Source organism: Symphalangus syndactylus, chromosome 11, assembly GCF_028878055.3.
Source record: "Symphalangus syndactylus isolate Jambi chromosome 11, NHGRI_mSymSyn1-v2.1_pri, whole genome shotgun sequence".
NCBI classification, from domain to species: domain Eukaryota; kingdom Metazoa; phylum Chordata; class Mammalia; order Primates; family Hylobatidae; genus Symphalangus; species Symphalangus syndactylus.
Genome location: NC_072433.2, coordinates 64,938,084 through 64,959,550, shown reverse-complemented (window position 1 = coordinate 64,959,550; position 21,467 = coordinate 64,938,084). Strand labels below are relative to the sequence as shown.

At 42.4% G+C, this 21,467-nt stretch overlaps 2 protein-coding genes across 19 annotated transcripts in view; one reads left to right on the top strand and one right to left on the bottom strand.

Moving 5' to 3' along the window:
• The window catches only part of WDR41 (WD repeat domain 41), a 191,218-nt gene extending 183,673 nt beyond the window's left edge, over nucleotides 1-7,545 (top strand). Inside the window, exons 13-14 of one of the 3 annotated variants that reach the window (XM_063612159.1) lie at nucleotides 1,147-1,347; nucleotides 5,228-7,545. In XM_063612159.1, coding sequence (XP_063468229.1) covers nucleotides 1,147-1,299 — 153 coding nt within the window. In that variant the 3' untranslated portion in view covers nucleotides 1,300-1,347; nucleotides 5,228-7,545. Of the gene's footprint in view, nucleotides 1-1,146; nucleotides 4,849-5,227 lie in introns of those variants that run through there. The other 2 variants (XM_055232609.2, XM_055232611.2) reach the window with 2 other exon arrangements.
• The window catches only part of PDE8B (phosphodiesterase 8B), a 254,887-nt gene continuing 237,439 nt past the window's right edge, over nucleotides 4,020-21,467 (bottom strand). For 14 of the 16 annotated variants that reach the window (XM_055232603.1, XM_055232605.1, XM_055232607.1 and 11 more), the window contains 8 exons: nucleotides 20,832-20,877; nucleotides 20,322-20,457; nucleotides 19,270-19,468; nucleotides 13,816-14,033; nucleotides 12,356-12,476; nucleotides 10,256-10,423; nucleotides 6,387-6,516; nucleotides 4,020-5,814 (listed from right to left, as the gene is read on the bottom strand). In XM_055232603.1, the coding sequence (XP_055088578.1) occupies nucleotides 5,705-5,814; nucleotides 6,387-6,516; nucleotides 10,256-10,423; nucleotides 12,356-12,476; nucleotides 13,816-14,033; nucleotides 19,270-19,468; nucleotides 20,322-20,457; nucleotides 20,832-20,877 (1,128 nt within the window). In that variant the 3' untranslated portion in view covers nucleotides 4,020-5,704. The remainder of the gene's footprint in view (nucleotides 5,815-6,386; nucleotides 6,517-10,255; nucleotides 10,424-12,355; nucleotides 12,477-13,815; nucleotides 14,034-19,269; nucleotides 19,469-20,321; nucleotides 20,458-20,831; nucleotides 20,878-21,467) is intronic. The other 2 variants (XM_055232606.1, XM_055232600.2) reach the window with 1 other exon arrangement.

The following is a 21,467-nucleotide window of genomic DNA, read 5'->3' as shown; positions in this document are numbered from 1 at the left end:
GGAATTCTGCTCTCATATTTCCTCCCTTCACTCCTGCATCCTCAGCTGAGTCTTATCCTGTGGTCTTCAGAAATGTATATGTCATTTCAGAGAAAACTCTTGTTCTCTTTTTTTCCCCCAAGAGGGAGTTTTGCTCTTGTTCAAGCCCAGGCTGGAGTACAATGGCACAATCTCCACTCACTGCAACCTCTACCTCCTGGGTTCAAGCGATTCTCTTTCCTCGGCCTCCCGAGTAGCTGGGCTAACAGACGCCCAACTAGTTTTTAGTATAGACAGGGTTTCGCCATGTTTGGCCAGGCTGGCCTTAAACTCCTGACCTCAGGCAATCCGCCCATCTCAGCCTCCCGAAGTGCTGAGATTACAGGCGTGAGCCACCATGCCCGGCCCTGTTTCTGTTTTATTTCACCCTTCCCTTCGAGGACCTCATCCTTTTCATTGGTTCACTTTTCTCTCTGATACGACTCTTCACCCCATAGTATTCATGCTGCCTTTTGTCAACACTCTGTTTTCCTATTCTTAGCTTCCAGCCTGTTCCTTCACTGGGCAAGCCCCTTCCACTTACTTGGGGCATTTTTCTCCCTTTGAAGCTTTTTCTGAATTTCTGTGGCATGTCATAGTCTATACTGCATTATTTAGTACCTGATTACATAATCTCTCATTGATACCTTTATTGTTTCAATTATGATTTGCTTTTCAGAATCTTCTTGAGGGTAGGGACCATAAACCTAGTGCTGACACTTAATACCTATGGATTGAGTATATCTACTTTTATAGAGAGCTGAAGCCAGTGTTTATCTTGGGAAATTTAGAATTCAGACATTTTATCCATAGCCATTATACAGTATAAGTAATGGTTAAATAAAACCAATACTTGAAAAATCAGATTATAAAAAAATCTGGAAGAACTATGAGAATTCATGTACTTTACAAAAATAGCTATTCTGTAGTTGAACAATATTAACAAAATTCTGATTAAAATATTAGATATTATTTGTATGTGACTGTTACCAATACTGAAATGAAGTTCTACACCCAGATCCAAAGGAGTCTTTAAGGCACGTATCTCACACACACATGTGTTAATATGGTATTAGCCACGTCTCTGCTTTTCGGGGTCCCTATAACCAGTTTTAATTTTCTTTACAGATGTTTCTATACTTTGAAGATCATGGACTAGTGACATGCTCCGCTGATCATCTCATTATTTTGTGGAAAAATGGAGAGCGAGAATCTGGATTGCGCAGTTTAAGATTATTTCAAAAATTAGAGGAGAATGGTGACTTATACCTTGCTGTCTAGTTTAAGGAATTAAAAATACATGCATGAACCTTGAACATCAAACATCAGGTACTACTCTGAAAACCATTAATATATTGATCGCTTAAATTGGTAATTTTTTTTGTCGGTCCATAAAATTCTACATGTTTAAATTTTTTGTGGACCTACCAACAAGGAACATGTTGCTTCTCAGGTCCTAGTGTATCCTCCAAAGAATATACCACAAGTTTTTCCATTTGACTTTGAGCTGCTGTTGAAGTGGTGAGTGCTGTGTTTTGAGCTTATTTTGAACCTAGACCCTTTTGAAAGGTACAAATAGAGGTAAAAGTTATGGCATGTGTATTATTGTGAAGTTTAAAAATAGCCTTTCTCCTGCAAATTTTCCTAGTCTTTAGTAACCGTTAGTGTTCTATATAGCACAAACTTGAATCTCTCAGCCAAAAAAATGAACATATATACTGTTTAAGTATGGCAAGTTTTTTTTTTTGGTGCCAATTTGTTTAGCTAATTTTAAAAATGTTTTTTAGTTCTAGCGACTGAAACCTGTATGAACTCAAATGGATAGGCATCTTATGAGGGTGTATTTTTCCCAGTGTGAATTGGCTTGAAGAGCCATGGGCTAAACTGGTACTAGAACAACAACTGCCCCTCATGTACGCCAAGGATGAGCTCTAGATCATTTGAGAGGCACAGTGTTTCCAGAGTCAGGGGCTGTAGCTGAGCGCAACTGCCCCATCTGACCACTGACTCAGATACGAACTGCTTGAGACAGACTTCTTCTATGTAGTTCTTTGCAGTGTCCATTGAGACACTATAAACCAGCCTTGTAACAATATGTTTTCTCCTTTTGGTGCTAAAAAATAAAAAAATTAGAAAGTAGTCTACACATTAAAGATTGAAATTCTTAAACTACTAAGAAAGGGCAACGTGACTGATGTTAGCAGACTGACCCTTCTTGCAGAAAACCTCTACAGATTTATTTGTTCATTAAACAAATATACTACAAATATACCCTAAAGGGAATCGTCATACGTTCTTTTTACTAGTTTTAGCTTTGACAGTTGCTTCCACAACTACCTACAAAGACTGGAAGAGTTAAGGTCATCTGAGTAGACCAGTGGCATAATGTTACAAATGAGGAAACTGAGGCCCAGTGCAGTAAGGCCTTGCAATTAAATCTGTAGTGCCCAGTATCACCAAGCAGCTCTAAAAACAGGAATTGAAGACTGAATGAGAGAGAGAAAGGCTTATATGACTACTTTAAATCCAAATAACATTGAGTCATGAAAAGTTTTATGGAGAAATATTAAAACTTAAGCTACCTCAATTACAGAAGACTTTCTCCCATTACTCACATGCTTTTTCCTTTAGAAATTCTGTATTGGCCCATACATTTGTAAAGTTGTTTTCTGAAGTTGTATGACACAAGGGAGTCATAGACTTAACTGTTTTACTTCCTAGCCTGTTCTGGGCTAGTATTTTGTGATAGGAATCTATTCAAATGGAGTGGTAGAAATCACATGAATTTTGGAAGCAAATGGTACCGTAAGTACCACAGCAAATTCCTTCTGGTCATTATACAGGCGTACCTCAGAGATATTACAGGTTAGGTTTCAGACCACATCAAAAAGGCAACTATTGCAAATAGAGTGAGTCACATCTAGTTTTTGGTTTCCCAGTGCCTATAAAACTTGTGTTTATACTACAGTCTTAAATTTCTAAAAAATATACATACCTTAAGAATACTTTATTGCTAAAAAGTGCTAACAATCAGGCCGGGCGCGGTGGCTCACGCTTGTAATCTGTACATTTTCTCCATTTCCTGAGTTTAGCTTTCAACAGTTAAGATACTTGCAACAGCAGAAGTAACACTACATAGTGTTACAGTATACAAATGCCTTGTCATTTTTATTTTAAAATATATTATTACCTCAGTCTCTGGCTATATTCACATAGCACAAGGGCACAAGATCATCCCTTCTGTTTCTCTCTCTAAAGCTGAGTAGGTTCTGAGTGAACTGATTGATAGGCTTGTTTTTTTTTTTGCCCAGAATCTAACCAGTCCTGACATGGAGGGCAAGTAAATTTAAAAATCTTAAATTAGAAATAAAGAATGATCTTAGGAAATTATAGGGTCATTCTGGTCCAGCACTGTTTTATAACTGGTTTCCTTCTTCTCTTTAGTAGTCACGGAAATTATTAGAGAGTGTTGCCTTTTCCTAATACGGCCCCCCTCAGCACATGACGTTTAAGTAAACAACTCCGTGTAAGAGGCAGTTATCATAGTTTATATAATATAAACTATCTGATACACATACCATCTGAAAGCCTGTATTTCTAACAAGTTGACTCTGTGGAAGAATAGACTAGTTCACAGGCCAGAAGATTATACTGTAGATTACACTGGTAAAGAGCAGAAATTGTTGAAGCTTTAGTACCTAGCTGTCTTAAAGCATTTTTAAACATTTGCATGTTACTAATAAAAAGTTTGAAGTTAACAAGAAATTTGACATAAAACTAAGCTGTAAATATTTCATATAGAAGATGTCTGACACCTGATAAATGTTACTTACCAAATAGAACTGAAAGTGAGATGATCAGAAAAAGACTGTCCTTGCCTCGAGCAAGCTTCTGAAGCCTAGGCAGGTTAGCTAGGTCCTTAATATGGGATTCTGGCATCCTGCTTTTAATGTGCTCTGAAAACAAAGTGACTCATGAAATAAAGGACACTAAACCCCAAATTTGAAATTATGAAAAGTTTAGGCCAAAGAAGTAAAATAAAAACAGCTGTTGGGAATGAAAAATGGCTGTAGGAATTTAGTTACAAGTACTTCACAAAAACATTTTCATCACATTTACATAATATAGCATTACAATACAAAGCTGGCTGCTGTCCTGACCAAGCAAGTTCTCTTATCATCTAACAAAAATAATTTAGATACATTTCTTTGCATGGAATTGTCATATTTTTCCATTTTTGGTACAAAACATAGAAAAAACATTGGCACATTATCTAGTGATAAGTCATTTCTTCCCCATGTACAAGTTCCAAGTATTCTGCATTCCAATTTGTATTGGAAAAAAGTAATTACTGATTCAATTATTTCAGTCTCTGTTTATACCTTTTAAAAATGCAGCATGAAATACAGAGAAAGAAAAATGAAGTTTGTTTACGGAGTCTAATATTTATAATAATACATAGGAAGGATCGGCTGGTAAAAGAGAAAGGAAAATCTCAAGTCTGACTTTATGTAGATCACAGAGAGTTGTGAAAAGAACAGTATAAAAATATGCACTTGTGCTTTAGAAGCTTTTAGCATACAATTAATAGCTTAAAATAGTATTTACTGCTTCCCCATATGCCTATTTTCTGATATATTTACACCGCACAATTTTAACATTGTTAAAGCTAATGGCATGATTTCAAATATAGATTGGTTAAAAATATCTGAACCTTGAAACTTCCCCTATCCCCTCCTGAACTATTACATATAGATGGTGCATGGCACAACATACTGCATGAGCTTATACCCAGAAAATTTGGATTTTAATAAAAATTTTAAACATGTATATAAACTTTTTTTTTAAGAAAAGCTTGTCCAAGGGCATTCAAATTTAATGGCTTTTATATAATACTTGGTGTAGTGCCTCGTGGCTGCCTCTGTGAGCCAGAAATAAGGGAAGCTCATGGATTCCCCCAAAATGAAATGCCACTTTTTCCCTCATCATGGATGACTTTCTGTTAAGATGAACCTCTTTTACAGGAAAGGGGTTACACAGGCTGCTGATACCAGTGTAGAGAGGGCACCCACCAGCCAAGGCTGCGTTCTAACTTAGGTGTCACATCATCGGCCAGAAGAACCATGTAGCCATAGAGGCTGTGAAGCTAACTAGTTTATCTGTAATTTGGTCCTAGTTGTTTCACTTATGTCGTTTTTTTTTTTCTTAGATAAATCTGTTCAGATAAGCTTCTTATGAATCCTTCACATCGATGCTCTTGAGGAAAACAGTCAAGCTAAACAGCAATGATGACTTTTATGGTAAAGGATGAGCTGATCACTAGCTAAGCTACCTAGTCACCATCCTGGGAGATGAGCTCACAGGCACCAAGGCTTTGCTTCCTGTGGCCTTCTAGTTACAGTGAATCAGCTCCATGGATTGACAAGGGTACATAGGATGATAGCAGAGCAAAGGAGTTTGCCAAGTATTTGTTCTGTCATTAAGTATTCAAAACATATATTTTTCTTCATGGAACATAACTTTCTAAGAATGAAATTTGGGGACTTGAATGATTCAAGGTCAAATATTAAACATTAGCTCCTTCACCAATACCTGCCATTGTCATTAGAAAGAAGGCCTCTTGTTTACGCTACTGTGATTCACAGTGTCCTTTGTAGGTCAAGAGGCCCCCTTCTGTGGCTTGGCTTTAGCTGTCAGATGGAAGCCTCAAACTTTTGCACTTTAGGTCATCTAGTGTCTTCCAGTGTTTGTAGTTGTCAGCCAAATGTTGCATCAGGGCTGGCAGATGTGCAAAGGCTGCAAAGACAGAAAAGAATCAAAAGAAACCTGTGAACTTAGACCCGAGGAGCATTTATAAGCCTGGGGGTGTCTGGGACAAGTTTGGAATCAGAATTAGAGGAGGCGTACCCTGGGTGAGGCCTTTGGCTATTAAGTGAACACACAGCATGAGGACAAGTCATTAAACACTAGTTTCTGAAATACAAACAGGTCCTTTTTGAAAAGCTGCTTATCAGTGACATTATCAGAAGAACCTGTGATTCAGAGTAAACTAAATACATTTTGCATTCTTTCTAGAGTTTTCCTCCAACGATAGAATAACATTGCAGTAAGTTTTGGCACCGTGTCCTTTGAAGAGGCAGAGACTCGTTTATCCAGTTATCAAAAATCCATCGAGTCTTCTGCACACAAGCTTCTGTGCCAGCTGCTGGGGATGCAAAGAATGCACCCCACCCCACTTGGCCACAAAAAGCTGATAGCCACATTTTTAAAAATATATTTTGTTTACCTTTAGGCTCACCCTATGTCACTAAAGATAATAAAGCGTAACAAAATTTTCTTTGTCGGTGACAAAACAGTAACTGTCTTACCATCCCAAGCATCAAACATGTCTGTTATGAAGTAGTCAATGAAAGAGATCTGAGACTTGGGGATGCTACAGGTATTCCGGTCAAACACTGGCATCACCACAGGTAGCCCCTGTCTCTTCTCTTCATCAGTCTGTAAGAAAAAACCACCACATAGGGCTGGAGGACATGCGAGACACTTTCACAGTAATATCCTGTTTCTCAGAACAACCCTGTGAAAATGGGTCATTATCCAGTTTTCTCAATGAAGAAATAGGCTCAGCAAGGTCCTCAGACTTAGATAAGTCAGCTGAGCTACAGTGACTACACTCAGGTCTTCCCACTCTCCAGCCTCTTTTTTTCTTTTGTTTTTGAGACAGTGTCTCACTCTGTCACCCAAGCTGTAGTACAGTGGTGCAGTCTCGGTTCACTGCAACCTCCACCTCCCAGGTTCAAGCGATTCTTCTGCCTCAACCTCTTGAGTAGCTGGGAATACAGGCACCTTCACCACGCCCAGCTAATTTTTAGTAGAGAAGGGGTTTCGCCATATTGGCCAGGCCGGTCTTGAACTCCTGACCTCAGGTGATCTGCCTCCCTTGGCCTCCCAAAGTGCTGGGATTATAGGCATGAGCCACTGTGCCTGGCCCCAAGCCTCTTTCTATGTGATACCATAGCATCTCCTGACACATCGATCTCAAGGGTACTTAGCCCCTTTTCTGGGATCTGCTTTTATTATTGCAAAGTCAGAGCTATGTTCAATGTCATACAAACACGAATTCTCATACGAAAACTACTGACATTTACACTGAGAAGAAGCAATAGTGGGTAAAACTATTAACACCTTAGCATGACTCAATCAACTAGCACCAAACTGTATTAATAGCCATAGTCATTATATTATTTGCTGCCACATGTTTGCACTTAAAAAACAAAAAAGTTTCAGGCCGGGCCCAATGGCTCATGCCTGTAATCCCAGTGATATGGGAGGTCAAGGCAGGAGGTTCGCTTGAGGTCTGGAGTTTGAGGCTGCATTCAGCCAGGACTGTGCCACTGCACTCCAGTGTGGGTGACAGAGTGAGATCTTGTCTCAAATTAAAAAAAAAAAAATGGAACCACTTTCATTTAAGAATTACCTCTTTGAAGCAGTAAGAGTTACTAATTGTATTAAATCTTGACCTTTGAAGTACATGTCTCTGTAATATTCTGTATGATGAATGTGATGAAATGGGAGTACACGTACACTTGAACTGCATACCAAAATCTGCTGGTCGTCTTGTGGAAAAGCACTTATGCACTTGAATTGAGCTGAACCAGCTGCTTTTATCCATGGAGCATTATTTTCACTGGAAAGAATGACTGTCAGACTATGATTGTTCAAACTTGGGTATTAGCCTTGCAGCTTTTGAGGTGTGTAGAAATCTGAGTATTGTGCACGTTAAAGTAAGGCCATCATCATTCATTGAGCTGAATATTAAGATCCGCATTTCCTGGTGGTGTATTGAGCCAGAGGCCAGCTCAAAGGCTTCATTTGTGACTTTCATTTTTAGGTCACCCTGGCTTATGAACATTAGTACATTGCTTTTTGGGAAAAGGACACCTAAATAGGAAGCTTACATCAAAAAACTTAAAAGCACATTTTTCTCATCCTCCATTCACACTGAGAATAACTAGGAGTAGTACTTCAGGTCCTCTCTCTGTGGGTCCGGGAAAGCCCATTGATGAGCAGCTTTTGGCTTGGCTTGCTCATTTCAGGTCAGTCGATCAAGCAGCCTTAAAATATCCACTGGTGTGCAAGGAGTCATTTGATCCTCACTCCCTTCCTGTTCTTCTCTCTGGAAAGCTCAGAACTACCTGTCCTACTTTTCTTCAATTCAGAGGCTCTCTTCCCAGAAAGCTGCAGTCTACTTACATGGATTTCATGAACAGACACTTCTCAAAAGACGACATACAAGCAGCCAATAAACAAAAAAAATGTCCAGGCCGGGCGCGGTGGCTCACCCCTGTAATCCTAGCACTTTGGGAGGCCAAGGCAGACGGATTGCCTGAGCTCAGGAATTCGAGACCAGCCTGGGCAACACAGTGAAACCCCATCTCTACTAAAATACAAAAAATTAGCCGGGCGTGGCAGCGTGTACCTGTAGTCCCAGCTACTTGGGAGGCTGAGACAGAATTGCTCGAACCTGGGAGGTGAGGGTTGCAGTGAGCTGAGGTCATGCCACTGCACCCCAGCCTGGGCAACAGAGCAAGACCGTCTCCAGACAAAAAGTCCAGCATCACTAATCAGACATGCAAATCAAAACGACAATGAGATACCATCTCAAACTAGTCAGAATTGGTATTAAAAAGTCAGAAAATAACAGATGTTGGCAAGGTTGTGGAGAAAAGGAATGCTTATACGCTGTTGGTGAGAAGTTAGATCAGCTAGCCCCTGTGGAAAGCAGTTCAGAGATTTCTCAAAGAACTAAAAATAGAAATTGCTATATACCCCGCCGTCCCATTACTGGGTATATACCCAAAGGAAAATAAATCATTCTACTGAAGAGACACCTGTACTTGCATGTTTATGACAGCACAATTCATGGTAGCAAAGACATGGAATCAACCCAGGTGCCCATCATTGGTGGACTGAATGAAGAAAATGTGGTACATATATACCATGGAATACTATGCAGCCATAAAAAAGAATGAAGTCATGTCATTTGCAGCAACATGACTAGAGCTGGAGGCCATTATCCTAAAGTGAAGTAATATAGAAACAGAAAACCAGATACCACATGTTCTTCCTTAGAAGTGGGAGCTAAACATTGGGTACACACAATGGCAGAAACTGAAACAGTAGACACTGGAGACTTCAAAAGGAGGGAAGGGGGCAAGGGTTGAAAAACTACTTATTGGGTACTATGTTTACTACTTGAGCCATGGGTCATTAGAAGCTCAAACCTCAGCATCAGCAATATACCCTTTTAACAAACCTACACATGTACCCCCAAATCGTAAACATACTGGGTCCTCTGCTGGCCACTCCCCTTCCCAGTCTTCCTAGCATCATCTATTCTTTATCCTGCCCTTATTTATCCTGCCTCCATAGTACATTTCAGCCACGCAGACCCCACAAAATTCACTACTTGTGGCTACTTGTCACCCACACACCCATCAGTGCTTAGAGTCTTTTCTCTGGAAGTAGGGCTGTTTTCACATGTCCATTTACAGTCTACTGCTTTCTAGATTTCTCTCCTTTAACTAACTCTTTACGCTGCCACAGTTAAAGTGAACTACATATTGCTCTTCTCTTTATATAAAAATTCTATTTCCCCTCCCTTTGTTAATTTTGCTCAGAATGCTTTGTTCTTCCAGAAAGTCTTTTCCTATTCCCCCATTTCTGTAGCCCCCCTTTTATCTAGAAAAAAGTCTCTCTGAACTCCTGTAGCACTTAACATAAACTTCCTTGAGATACACTTCATTTTTTACTAACACGTGGACCTGTCTACATCTCTCCCCTATTGGACTGGAACTCCCCGTGGCCGCGATGTCTTCACTAATGCCTGTGTTCCCATAACGCGCCATGGAGACACCCAGGAATAACCCAGTGAATGAATGGAAGATTTCTCAGTTTTTGTGCAAGTTCTGGATCCAGCAAACTGAAGATGAAAAGTTACTTCCAAAGGCTCAGTTTATCCCCCTTCTCAAGAGACTCTGGTTAGTGATCGGCCCCAGCAGTCAGCTCCTGAAGGAAGCAGAAGTCTACCCCAGGTGAGGGTAAGCTGCTTTCTTCCAGGGAGGAGTGGTTAACTAATTGGTAAAAAGTTACTCAGCTGAAGAATCCCCCCAGGAGTTCCATGACCTAGTTCCCATTCCCGGAGGGGAAGTGGAGCTTCCCTGGAAAGATGGCGCACCTGTGCAAAATACTCCTCAGAGATCCTCCCAGCCCATTCAATGCACAGGTCCAGGGGGCGGCATGGGTTGGCCACGTCAGCACACTTAATCATCATGCGTTTGATCAGGATTTGGTTTTCAGGGAAGTTCTTCCCAGCAGGGTTGCATTCACAGTCGCTGCCTTCAATCTGGAAAACAGATGGTCAGATCAGGGTTGGCTCAAGATGATGGTGAAGCCCACAAGGGCTAACTCGCCAGGCATTCGACGGTGATCACCGAGCACACAGCTGGGACTGGGACTCAGCGAAGGCAGCTTTTCCTTTTTCAAATTCCATATATAATATACCGACACATTCTTTAAAAAAAGAATATACTCATACAGCCTTAAAAGACACTCAGCAATACACACACACAGAGTTTGAAAGTTGAAAGTCCCTGTCACCACCTGTCTACCCCCATATCGATTTTCATCCCTAGAGGTAACTGCTACAGCAGTTTTGTTTTTATTTTGAGCAATTTGATATGTAATCTTAGAGGAAATTTCTCCCAGCTTGAAAAAAAAATGCGTAAAAGCAGAGCTTTTAGCTACTTTAATCCATTTAAAGTAGGGCAGTGGCACATACATGTAACCCTTCAATTATTTCTTGATTTCTACTACTTACGCCTACCAGCTCCCTCCCTCCTATGACCCGTCCCACCCCCAACTCACCCAACTCCCTCGCACTTTGGTTCTCCTAAGGCATGTGTCCACACGTGTTTTCTTGGCTGTTCTTCTGACTGGCTGGTAAGTGAGCCAGGTAGGTGTGGGGTCCTTGGACTAGGAAGTGGTCAGGAGCAGGTGTGTTCAGCCATGTTTAGAAAGACTGGTCCACACCTAGTGGTGATGTCAGTGTCCTGAGCCATGTGGCCAGGACACGAGTTGGTACACACATCACAGGCCATTTACATAGAACCTGAAAGATTGTTATTCTCCACTTTTAAAGACACCATCAAATTGATTGTATGAAAACAATTAGGTCTCCAGAGCTCTGCCAAGCCAAAAGGCTGCATGACATTTGGGGGGTTTAAGACTGGACCTATTTGTTAGACTATGAATGGGCAGAATATGTTCTGGAGGTTTTTGATTACTTATCAAAGTAATACTGTTTACTATAAATACTGCAGTTAATAGTAAGTTTCAGTGCAGAGTTGGGGGCTTACATGGGTGGATGACCTTCCCAGTTCTAAAGTTCTATGAATCTCTGTACTTTTCCTTCTCTAAATCCCCAGATCCTTGCTCCTGTAAGTCCTCTGTGGAAGGAGAGCGCTCTGGTGTTGTGCTGTGGAATCCCTGGGGGAAGGGGCTTAAATAGGTGAGGTAGACACTGTCCCTCCATCCAGACTGGTCATGGGATGGGTCTACACACACAGTCTCCTTAGTGATCAAGTTCCTCATGATGATCATTCACATTCATCCAGTTTGCCAACCTCTGCTGCCCAACAGGAATGAGCGGAAAGCTTTTCTACCTTTATGGGGTTATGAACAGCTTCATGGCTTCAGAGAACAGTGGATCTTATTAGGTGTGAACCTTCTGTTTCATGTTCCTAAAACCCACATTGGTAAGGACCTTAAGGCAGGTCCAAGGTACAGGAGTAGGTTTTAAAAAAGGAAAACACAATAAATGCATCTGCTTTCCAGTCACTCCCAGTTTTATGATAGTCTTCAGGTACCGGTATGCTTTTAATGTGAATCAGGAACATTGTTTTTTAAAACACCCTCCAACTTTGAGGTTTTCCAAGAGCTCAGTGAACAGAGAAGTAAAGGCTTTGGATTCTCTAAAATACCACCATTTATGCCAGTCTCTGCTCGTCTGAGGCTCCTTCCATATTCTTTGGGCCTAGCTTTTTTGGTCAGTACTGGCTTTTTCTCAGGGCCTTCCTTTCAAGGAGCTCAGAGTTGCTGTGGACACAGTTTATTCTCATCCCCAAGGAAAACAAGTGGCCAGTCCTTTCAGCCCTTTACCAACTCCAAGCAAATAACCACCTTGCATCTGAGTGGGAGAGAAAATGCTTCAGGGCCAGAGCAGGCTCTTATGGAAATGTACTTGGATGTGCCTTATGGCATGGAAAGCAGTACTCACCTCAGCTGCCATTGGCTTGTTGATGCTGTTCACAAACTTATTCACATGTTCAAAGTGTTTTGTCATCTCTGTTGCCAAAACCATGTCAATAATAGCCTGGCGCAGCGTTCGATAATGGTTCCTAAAATAACCAGAAGACAAAGGGGCTTGTTCACAGCGTGTCTCGAATTATAACTATTCTGCCACCATTTCACTACACTCCTCACAACCTAGGAGGAAGCTGGGGCACAGAGTTAAGAAATGTGTGCAGATCACAAGAAGGGTTTACCTGCTCGTCCTCCTAGTAAGCAAGACCTGCAGATGCTATTCCATTTTCCCCAGTGATAGCTGACCCTTATGTGATTTGTGAGTATTTTAAAAAAGAGAGAAGGTACCTGTCACATGGTAGACATTTATCTGACAAGGTGACTCCCCTCTCCCTTCCCTTGAGAACATCAAAACAGTAAGGTGGCAGGAAATGGCAGGCTGGCACGGCAGCCACATAAGCTGGCCCACTGCACTCTGTGCAAACACAGGGATTCCCATCGCACAGGATGGCCACAGCCTCTTTCACTGATGGCATTGGAAGACTTTCCTGTTAATAAGTAATTCTCTAGATTGCAGCAGATAGAAATTGTAATGAATGAAGCAACAACCCTGCCCCAAATTAACCATCCAATTCTGTTGTCGTTTTCTAACTTCAAGAGCCAGAATGCCTCTTGAATAAAATTGGCTACTGGAAAGAATTTTTTCTGCAAAAGTTTAAAAACTCATCCTCGATACTGATGAAACTGAAGCCAAAGCTGGAATAACTCATTTCCATGTCTTCCCAGTTTTCTGGAGACCAAACCAATAGGTTCTCATAGACCAGCATTCCTGAGGCCCGAGTGAGCTCCATGCTCTCTGTACACTGCCCCCTTCCCAGGCATCTGTGCACCAGCCTGGCTGGTGCTGTGTGGGAAATACCCACAGCCTGACTGCAAGGTGCTGGCAGGCAAGAGGACCTGCTCACGTATAACCCACTCTCATCAGAGGAGAATGCGGGGCTGGGGGAACCTGCCCAACCCTTCGTGCTCCCGCTCTGTGGGACCTACTCATGAGGGAGTATTTTAAGCGGCCAGAAATTGAGCTAGGGAAAGATGGGGGTGGATACATTCTCCTCGAGTTACACAAAAGACAGGATGTCCTCGTAGGAGGGTAAAAATATCTGGTGTACTTAGTAATAATACAATCAATATTTATGTAGTGTTCTGCAGTGTATAAAACATTTTTATGAACTCACTGAAGACCAAATGAGATTTCAAAACATAAAGGCAGTCTGAAAAGTCAAATTAAGTGAAGGGCAAGGTTATTTTATCATCTGATACAGCGGGACAGCTATTATTTTCCCTTTCCCCTAAGAGGAAACTAAGTATTTGGGAAAACTGAGTTTCCCACTTAAACTTCACAAACCTGAGCCCAGGAGCCCAAGCACAACAAACCTGTCAATATTCTTGAAAATGTTGCATTTGGTGTCCTTGACCGTGAGCTGGAAGGCCAGGGCGGTGTGGTGACTCTCCAGAACAGCAGTGTCATTGTAGAGCACAGCAAGCTCGCTGCCTGCATTGCAGAGGAAAGAGTTGGTCCTTCCCGGGTGATCCACGTCATGGACCGTGGCAGCAATGAGGGCTGCCACCTCATCCAGCTGATCGAGGCTGCCCTGGGATACGGGGAGGCAAGGTTGAGCATTACCCACTGGATCTTGGAGACCCACATCCATCCTTGTCTGTGTGGAGGGTCGGGTCAGGGGATTTGAGATTTTCAGAACGTTTTTAGCCAGCTGAGCCTTCTGACCTAGATGTGGAGAGGCGGCCTCTGACATGCAGCATCGCTTTACCGTGCTGTCTGTTATCTGGAGGGAAACCTGAGCCACAGTTACAACAGATACTTAATTCTTTCTCCAGGGGCCATCAGCTGCTTCTGCAGGAAGAGGCCAAACAAGCCGTTTGAATTGCCCACTGTATGGTATTTCTGCCACAGCAGAAAGTGGCCTGTGATCACAACTATTACCAATTTGCCTGGTTCTGAAAAGATTTTGAGTGTGCTGGTAGCAAATGGCTCAGATACAACAAAATTATTCATACAATGGTGAAATGACTAGCGCTGTAAAAGAGTACCAAGAAAAAGAGGACCAAGCAGTAAAAGACGACCAAGGGGAAGAAGAATAACTTCGCCAGGAAAATTAAGGCTAAGGGGGTTCTTGCAAACAAGAACAAAATGCAGCTTTGGGCTAGCAGGCAGCAAAGGCAAAAAGGGAAACCCTAATTCGAAAGCTCTCATTATGTAATTAAAGAAACAAACCAGAGCATCCGGGGATACAAGTGTTTTTGAGCCTGCAGCTTTAGGAGGGAGTTATCAGATGGGCTACTGTTATGTAAGAGATGTTGTACTAGGAATTTATTATTCATTGAGTGCCTACCAGGTACCAGTTATCACTGCATAGTGCCAGAGCTGCAATGATGATTAACACTGGCACAGTCTGCACGATGGAGTTTGTAATGTAGAGGGAGAGAGACAAATACATTTAAAAACACAAAGAGAAGTAACTTGCTGTGAGACGTGCTAAGAAGGAAAGTACAGATGCTTTGGGAGTATAACCATGAGGCCTGGTCTAGTTTAGGGCAGCACTGTCTAATGTATTTTTTGCCATGACAGGAATGTGTTCTATTTGTGCTATCTGATGAAGTAACTCCTAGTCACATGCAGCTACTGGACACTTGAAAGGTAGCCAGTACAACTGACAAACTGCATTTTAAATTCTATTTAGCAGCCATGAGAGGCTGATGGCTACCATATTGGATAACATAAATCTCGAGGGTGGTCACTTCCAAGGAAGTGATTTTTCTGCTGAGACTGAAGGAGAAGCAGAAATTGTCCAGGCAACAAGCAGCAAGAGGGCAATTCCAGGCAGAAAGAAAAGCCTGCATGACGTTCCTGAAGTCAAACAAAAAAGGTCTGTTCAGGAAACATAAGCAACATCATTGTGGCTGAAGGGATAGTGAGTGAGAGGGAAAGTGGTCCCCAGGATGTGGGGGGTGGGGAGGTCATCATTTTTGGGATTCCCAAAATTTGCTCTCCTAGGCCTACAGGAGGAAGAGCTGCTGCTCAGGTGAAGAAGAGGAACCTGTAGCTCAGCCCTGTCCTGCAACGGCACCCTGATGGCCAAGGGGCTGCACATGCTTGTGTTGGTTTAGCAGGCTTCCCCGAAAGCTCTGTCTCCACCAGAAGGGAGTCATTTCCATTCCCAACGCTGACCCCATGGAGCAGGTGAGCAACCCTGGGGTGACTCCAATCAACACAACTAGCCTTCCTGAATAGGGACAGCAGAAGTTACTCTTCTTAGCTGTTCTCAGAGATTGATTCTGCAGTGCCCAGGGCAAGCAAGCACTATTTGGCCCATTTCACTGCTGTTCAGGAGAGGCCACGGTCACCTGCAGGTATGTTCAGCGATCTCCAGGCTCAGGACCCAGGACAGCCCCAACCTGGGCTCCACCTTCACTGACTGTACCTGAGAGAACCCACAGGGCCCAATCTCTGGGCCTCCAGCTAGTGCCCCTGTGGTATGTTCAATCCTGCTTGGAGTCTCAGGCCTGTTTATTTTTTAATTCTTCAATGAAATAGATTCAATTAACTGGGGTAGAAAACATAAATAGCACTAGAAGAAACATGTCTTTCCTTCCAGCTAACACTGATTTAAACCATGCCCTCAGGGACTTTTACAAAGATACCAATAATGGGTCCTGCAGTTTAGGTGAGCACCAACAAGGCCTTGTCAGACCAGAAATGGCTGGGAGGTAGGGAAGGAAGACAGGCTAGCTCACTAGCAGAGGAGAGTAGCAAGGCCCTATGTCGAGAAAGAAGTGTCCATGGAAGAAAGCCCCACCAAACCCACAACTGGCGAAATTCTAGTCCCGTGGAGGTGCAGTTACCTCTGCATAGTTTTTTCCCTCTTTAACCAGTAGGAGTAGATATGGATCACACTGAGGAAAGTTGGCCAGAAGGGTTTCATTCTAGATCTGCCTTTCAAATAGTTTCTTATTCAGGATAAATATTCATGTATGCCCAGATACTAATAAAGGAATGCTTGTTATCCTGGCTTCTCCACTTGGAATAGTTCCCTGGAATTGGGTAACACGGGGAGAGGATGGGGTCTGTCACCAACTGAAGGGGCTGTTAGCCCTGGGCATGCTAGCTCTACAGCTGGGTTAGGCATGCTTTGTCATAGTGACATTAAGAATTTTAGCCTGGCTGGAAGCAGTGGCTCACACCTGTAATCCCAGCAGCTTGGGAGGCTGAGGCAGGTGGATTATCTGAGGTCAGGAGTTCAAGATGAGCCTGACCAACATAGCGAAACCCCATCTCTACTAAACACACAAAAATTAGCCTGGGCTTGGCATGTGCCTGTAATCCCAGCTACTCGGGAGGCTGAGGCAGAAGAATCGCTTGAACCTGGGAGGCAGAGGTTGCAGTGAGCCAAGATCGCGCCATTACACTCCAGCCTGGGTGACAGAGTGAGACTTCATCTCAAAAAAAAAAAAAAAAAAAAAAGTTTATCACAAAGAAATTAGGGGTGACAGATGACACAAGAGAGGTAAGAAAATACTTGACCCTCTGTCAGTGCCAGCAGACCTGGTAGAAGAGGCCTCAGGAGTAAATCTTTCTGGAAGCACCTCATGATGGACCCACCAGTGATCACAGGCAGGTAACCAAACCTCTGAGCACAGAAACCCCTTCCAGCTCAGTTCTCCAAGCTTCCTCGCAGCTCTAAGTTTTCTGATTCTCTGGCAGGGGCTGCCAGCATGAGAAAAGTTTTTGTTTTTTTTTTTTAAATATTTTATTTTTTTTGAGACGGAGTCTCACTCTGTCGCCCAGGCTGGAGTGCAGTGGCGCGATCTCGGCTCACTGCAAGCTCCACCTCCCGGGTTCACGCCATTCTCCTGCCTCAGCCTCTCCGAGTAGCTGGGACTACAGGCGCCCGCCACCACGCCCGGCTAATTTTTTGTATTTTTAGTAGAGACGGGGTTTCACCATGGTCTTGATCTCCTGACCTCGTGATCCACCCGCCTCGGCCTCCCAAAGTGCTGGGATTACAAGCGTGAGCCACCACGCCCGGCCGAGAAAATGTTTTTTGAATTGTAAACATATTCTGTCCAATCTTAAATTTGTTTCTATTGCTGTCATTTGAGAAATCTAATCAGACTCCAAATACACTAGCAGAACTCACAATTTAAACATATTTTGGAGGAAGATAGTAAGATATGATCAAGTTACTAAGCATTCCCTAATTTACCAAAGATTTAATCAATGTTTTCCTAGAGTGGTTCCGCTTGAGTGAGGTTCACCTCTAACTCAAGACTGCAGAGGCTATTGATCACCTTGGTCTTGGCATTAATGAGTTGGGTGCTGTTCTCAACTGGTAACATGTGGCTTCAGCTGTGAAATATCATGTGGTATAAAAGAGAGGAGCATGGGCCAGGCACAGCTCACACCTGTAATCTCAGCACTTTGGGAGGCTGAAGCGGGTGGATCACGAGGTCAGGAGATTGAGACCATCCTGGCCAACATGGTGAAACCCTGTCTCTACTAAAAATACAAAAAAAAAAAAAAAAAATTAGCTGGGCGTGGTGGCCCACCCACGCCTGTAGTCCCAGCTACTCAGGAGGCTGAGGCAGAAGAACTGTTGGAACCTGGGAGGTGGAGTTTGCAGTGAGCTGAGATCGTGCCACTGCACTCCAGCCTGGGCAACAGTGTAAGACTCCATCTCAAAAAAATAAAAAAATTTTAAAAAGAGGAGCATGAACCTGTAGTAGGAATCCAGGGTGTTTTCGCTCCTCAAAGAAAGGTGTTATAGAAACATAGGTTGATATCACTATTAGTTTTCTAAAAGTAGAAGACAAAATTATTCAAAAGCATCATTCTTGGGCTACATTGTTTCCTTGCTGATGAAAGTGAATAAATATCAGGATGCTGTTGGCAAAACTGAAAAGAAAACCTTACCCACATCCCCCTTCCTGTTTTCATGCCATTTCTGCTTCTACCTGTCTCACTATAGCTCTTAAGTACCTAGGATCTTAATCCCTCATCAACACCTGTTCTAAGAAAATGATCTAATGTCAGGCATTTACAGATTGATGTGAATTTCAATCCCCATATGGCACTTCTCCCAGGGGTATTTAAAATTTAAGTTTTAGTTCTAGTTGTAGCAAAAGAATGTATAAGCTTTGGTGTGCAAGTGATGGTAGCTGGGGAGGATGAGAGATGGGGATCTCTTGCCAGCCTTAAATAGGGCTGCCCTTATGTAAAGGGCAAGGGGTTCCTAGGGCTGCCCTACAAATCAGCAGTGGTACATGACAGTATTGAACTGTAAGACTAAGGGATATGGAACTCTTTCAGAATTATGCAAAAGTCATTAATATACAGATAGGCACATTCACACCTACACAAAACACAAACATAAATGTATGTGAATCAGTGCAGAATGCGGAATGGCTATTATTAATATCTGGATTGTAATCTACCAATGGCCAAATCCTGATACTAAAATTTAACCTATAGATCTAGTAACCATTTGCTGTAATAATTAAGTTCTGTCCTGCAACCCAGTAACACAGCTCCTAGCTAACATTTGGCAAATGGGTTCATGATCTGCCATGCATATAAAGGAGTCTCTGTGGTGATATAATTATTATTTTAAGTATTTGGGGGAGGGGAGGGCTAGCAGAAAGTCCATGTCTTTACAACACCAAAGTGACTAGTCGATTCGGCAACAAAAAAAATTTTTTTAAAAAGCTGTCAACTTGGTTGCAGAACAGCTGTTTGCCTAATGTATTTACTAAGATTAAGTTCTTGGATCTCCAATCCAGGCAGGTAACTAGGTCATGATATCAAAATCCTACCTTTACTCTTTCCTTTCCAAGGAAGAAAGCGGTGGCGTGCAGGACGTCGGCAGCATGGGTGGAGTTGTGGTAGGCATTGGAAGAGTGGTAGTTGGCTTCGATCACTTGGAACCAGGCACGAAGAGTGGTTTCAGAACAGTTTAAAAATTCACATACTCCAAACCGAGAGAAGACCTTTAAGCCCAGGTAAACCAATGGCCTGAAAAATAGGAAAACCCACCCTGGCTCATTGTATTCACTGGCCCAGAAACTGTTTTCTTTGATGATAGTGGGGCATGGAAGCATTTTTCTTCTGATGATAGCTTCACACACACAGGGGTTTAAAAGCATCTCCTCTAAAAATTAGGAGGTAGGATCTCTCCTTCTCACCAACCACCTCTTTGGAACTAGATGCTTCATGGTAGTACATTCAAATTATTTCTAGATGATCTCTAAATCATAGGCCCCTCAGTGGCTCTGACAACCTAGAAATGAGCCTGGCAGTCCCTCTCCATCCCCACTTCCACATTAACCTTGCACTTTATTTATGCTCCCTAAGGAAGTGACTAAGCCTAAAGAAACAGCTTGGATGGTCCCAAAGTCCTATCATTTAGAGTCCTGTTACTTATTTACGTTGCAAGTGAGAATCATTGATATCCACCCCTGGGAAGAAACAGCCTTCTCCTAGTATAGAAAAAGACCTTTTAGTTATCTAATGTTTCCTCTGTCTACAGGATGGATCAGGAAAAAAAAAAAACCTATAGTGCTCTCAATTCCATTCTGTAGGGTAGAGCTTCGACAAGTTTGAGGATTCTTAGAACTCTTGGCTCACTAGCACAAAGGAGGGAGCTGTGGATACTCAGGCAGATCCCACATCTTACTAATACTCTCCACAAAGGATCTCACTCAGGGGCCACAGCCTCTCTGCTCATTCAACACTACTCTAACATGGCATGAGAGCCAGAACCCGTGAGGTCTCTCACAGCAAAAACATGTCTCCCTCAAAGTTTCCAAATGTGAGTTTGAGCATAGCCATCAATCCTGCTCTGCCTTTAGCCAGAGAAGTCACATACCTTTTATGCGTAATGGCTTCCAATTCAAAGATGTTGAAGTCCCAGCTCTCCTCATTATCAAGTAATTGAGAGATACAAGGGGGAACATCATTGATGGTTATTGGCATTGCAAGGTGACTGTGACTCTGGTGCACATCTGAGCAAACAGATGGGATGGGGGAGGCTGGTTAATTGTGGAATCTTGAGTGCCCAGGTGTCTGTCATCATCTTCATGGTTACTACTAGAAAAAAAGTCTTGTACCTGATTTTTCTGTTATTGAACTTCAAGACCCTCAAATAGAAAAATAATTCACTTTAACTCTAAATGTATAGAGATTTGCAATTCTTACTCTAACTGTGCTCAGAGAAGTAATTTTAATTAGGAGACAAATTTTAAATGTAGACCATATTGATGCTTAAACTCAAATGGGACGAGCTGGAAGTAACAGCTCCCAGAACAATAATCACAACAGTGGGGACAGCACAGGCTGGAGACAGGTTACAGTAACAAGTAGATAGATGAAAACTTACTCTTAGTAAACACATACTCGTTTCCTGACAGCCTTCTCAAGCCATCCTGGAATAAAGGAAGAGCCTGTTAGAAGCATGCTTTATATCCATTATCATTCTCTTTTTTTTTTTTTTTTATTAGTGAAAGAGATTTGAATCCTGAATAACCCAACCAATCTGGAAGTCTAAGTTGAAGCAAAGCTCAAAATTAAATCAGAACAGTTATAAGACAGATGATACTCTCCCTTCTGTAACTATTAGCCCCAGAAAGTGGAGAACTGGGATAGAGTGGATGTGACTGTGTCAGGACTCACGGTGAGCTGTGGGTTGACTCTGTTATGAGGCCATCTTCCTCTCCTGGTATTTTCAAGCTACACAGGCAAAATCACAGGAGTGACCTTGCTTCAGATCTTGATGGGATCCCCCTCACCCTCAGAGGGACTGTGTTAATTGTGTTTTTAGACTTACATTTTGAGGAGTTGAAGCCATCAGCCATATTTAGGGGATTACCTTCTAATATAAAGTTTTAAAAAGATTGAGCTATTTTTTGACTAATATCCCAACTAATTTTTCCCCAGCTGTATTTTATGTTTTGAAACATGAGCATTGCTGCTTGCCTTTTATAGAAGAGTTTCTGGGCTTGAGGTCCTCGGAGAT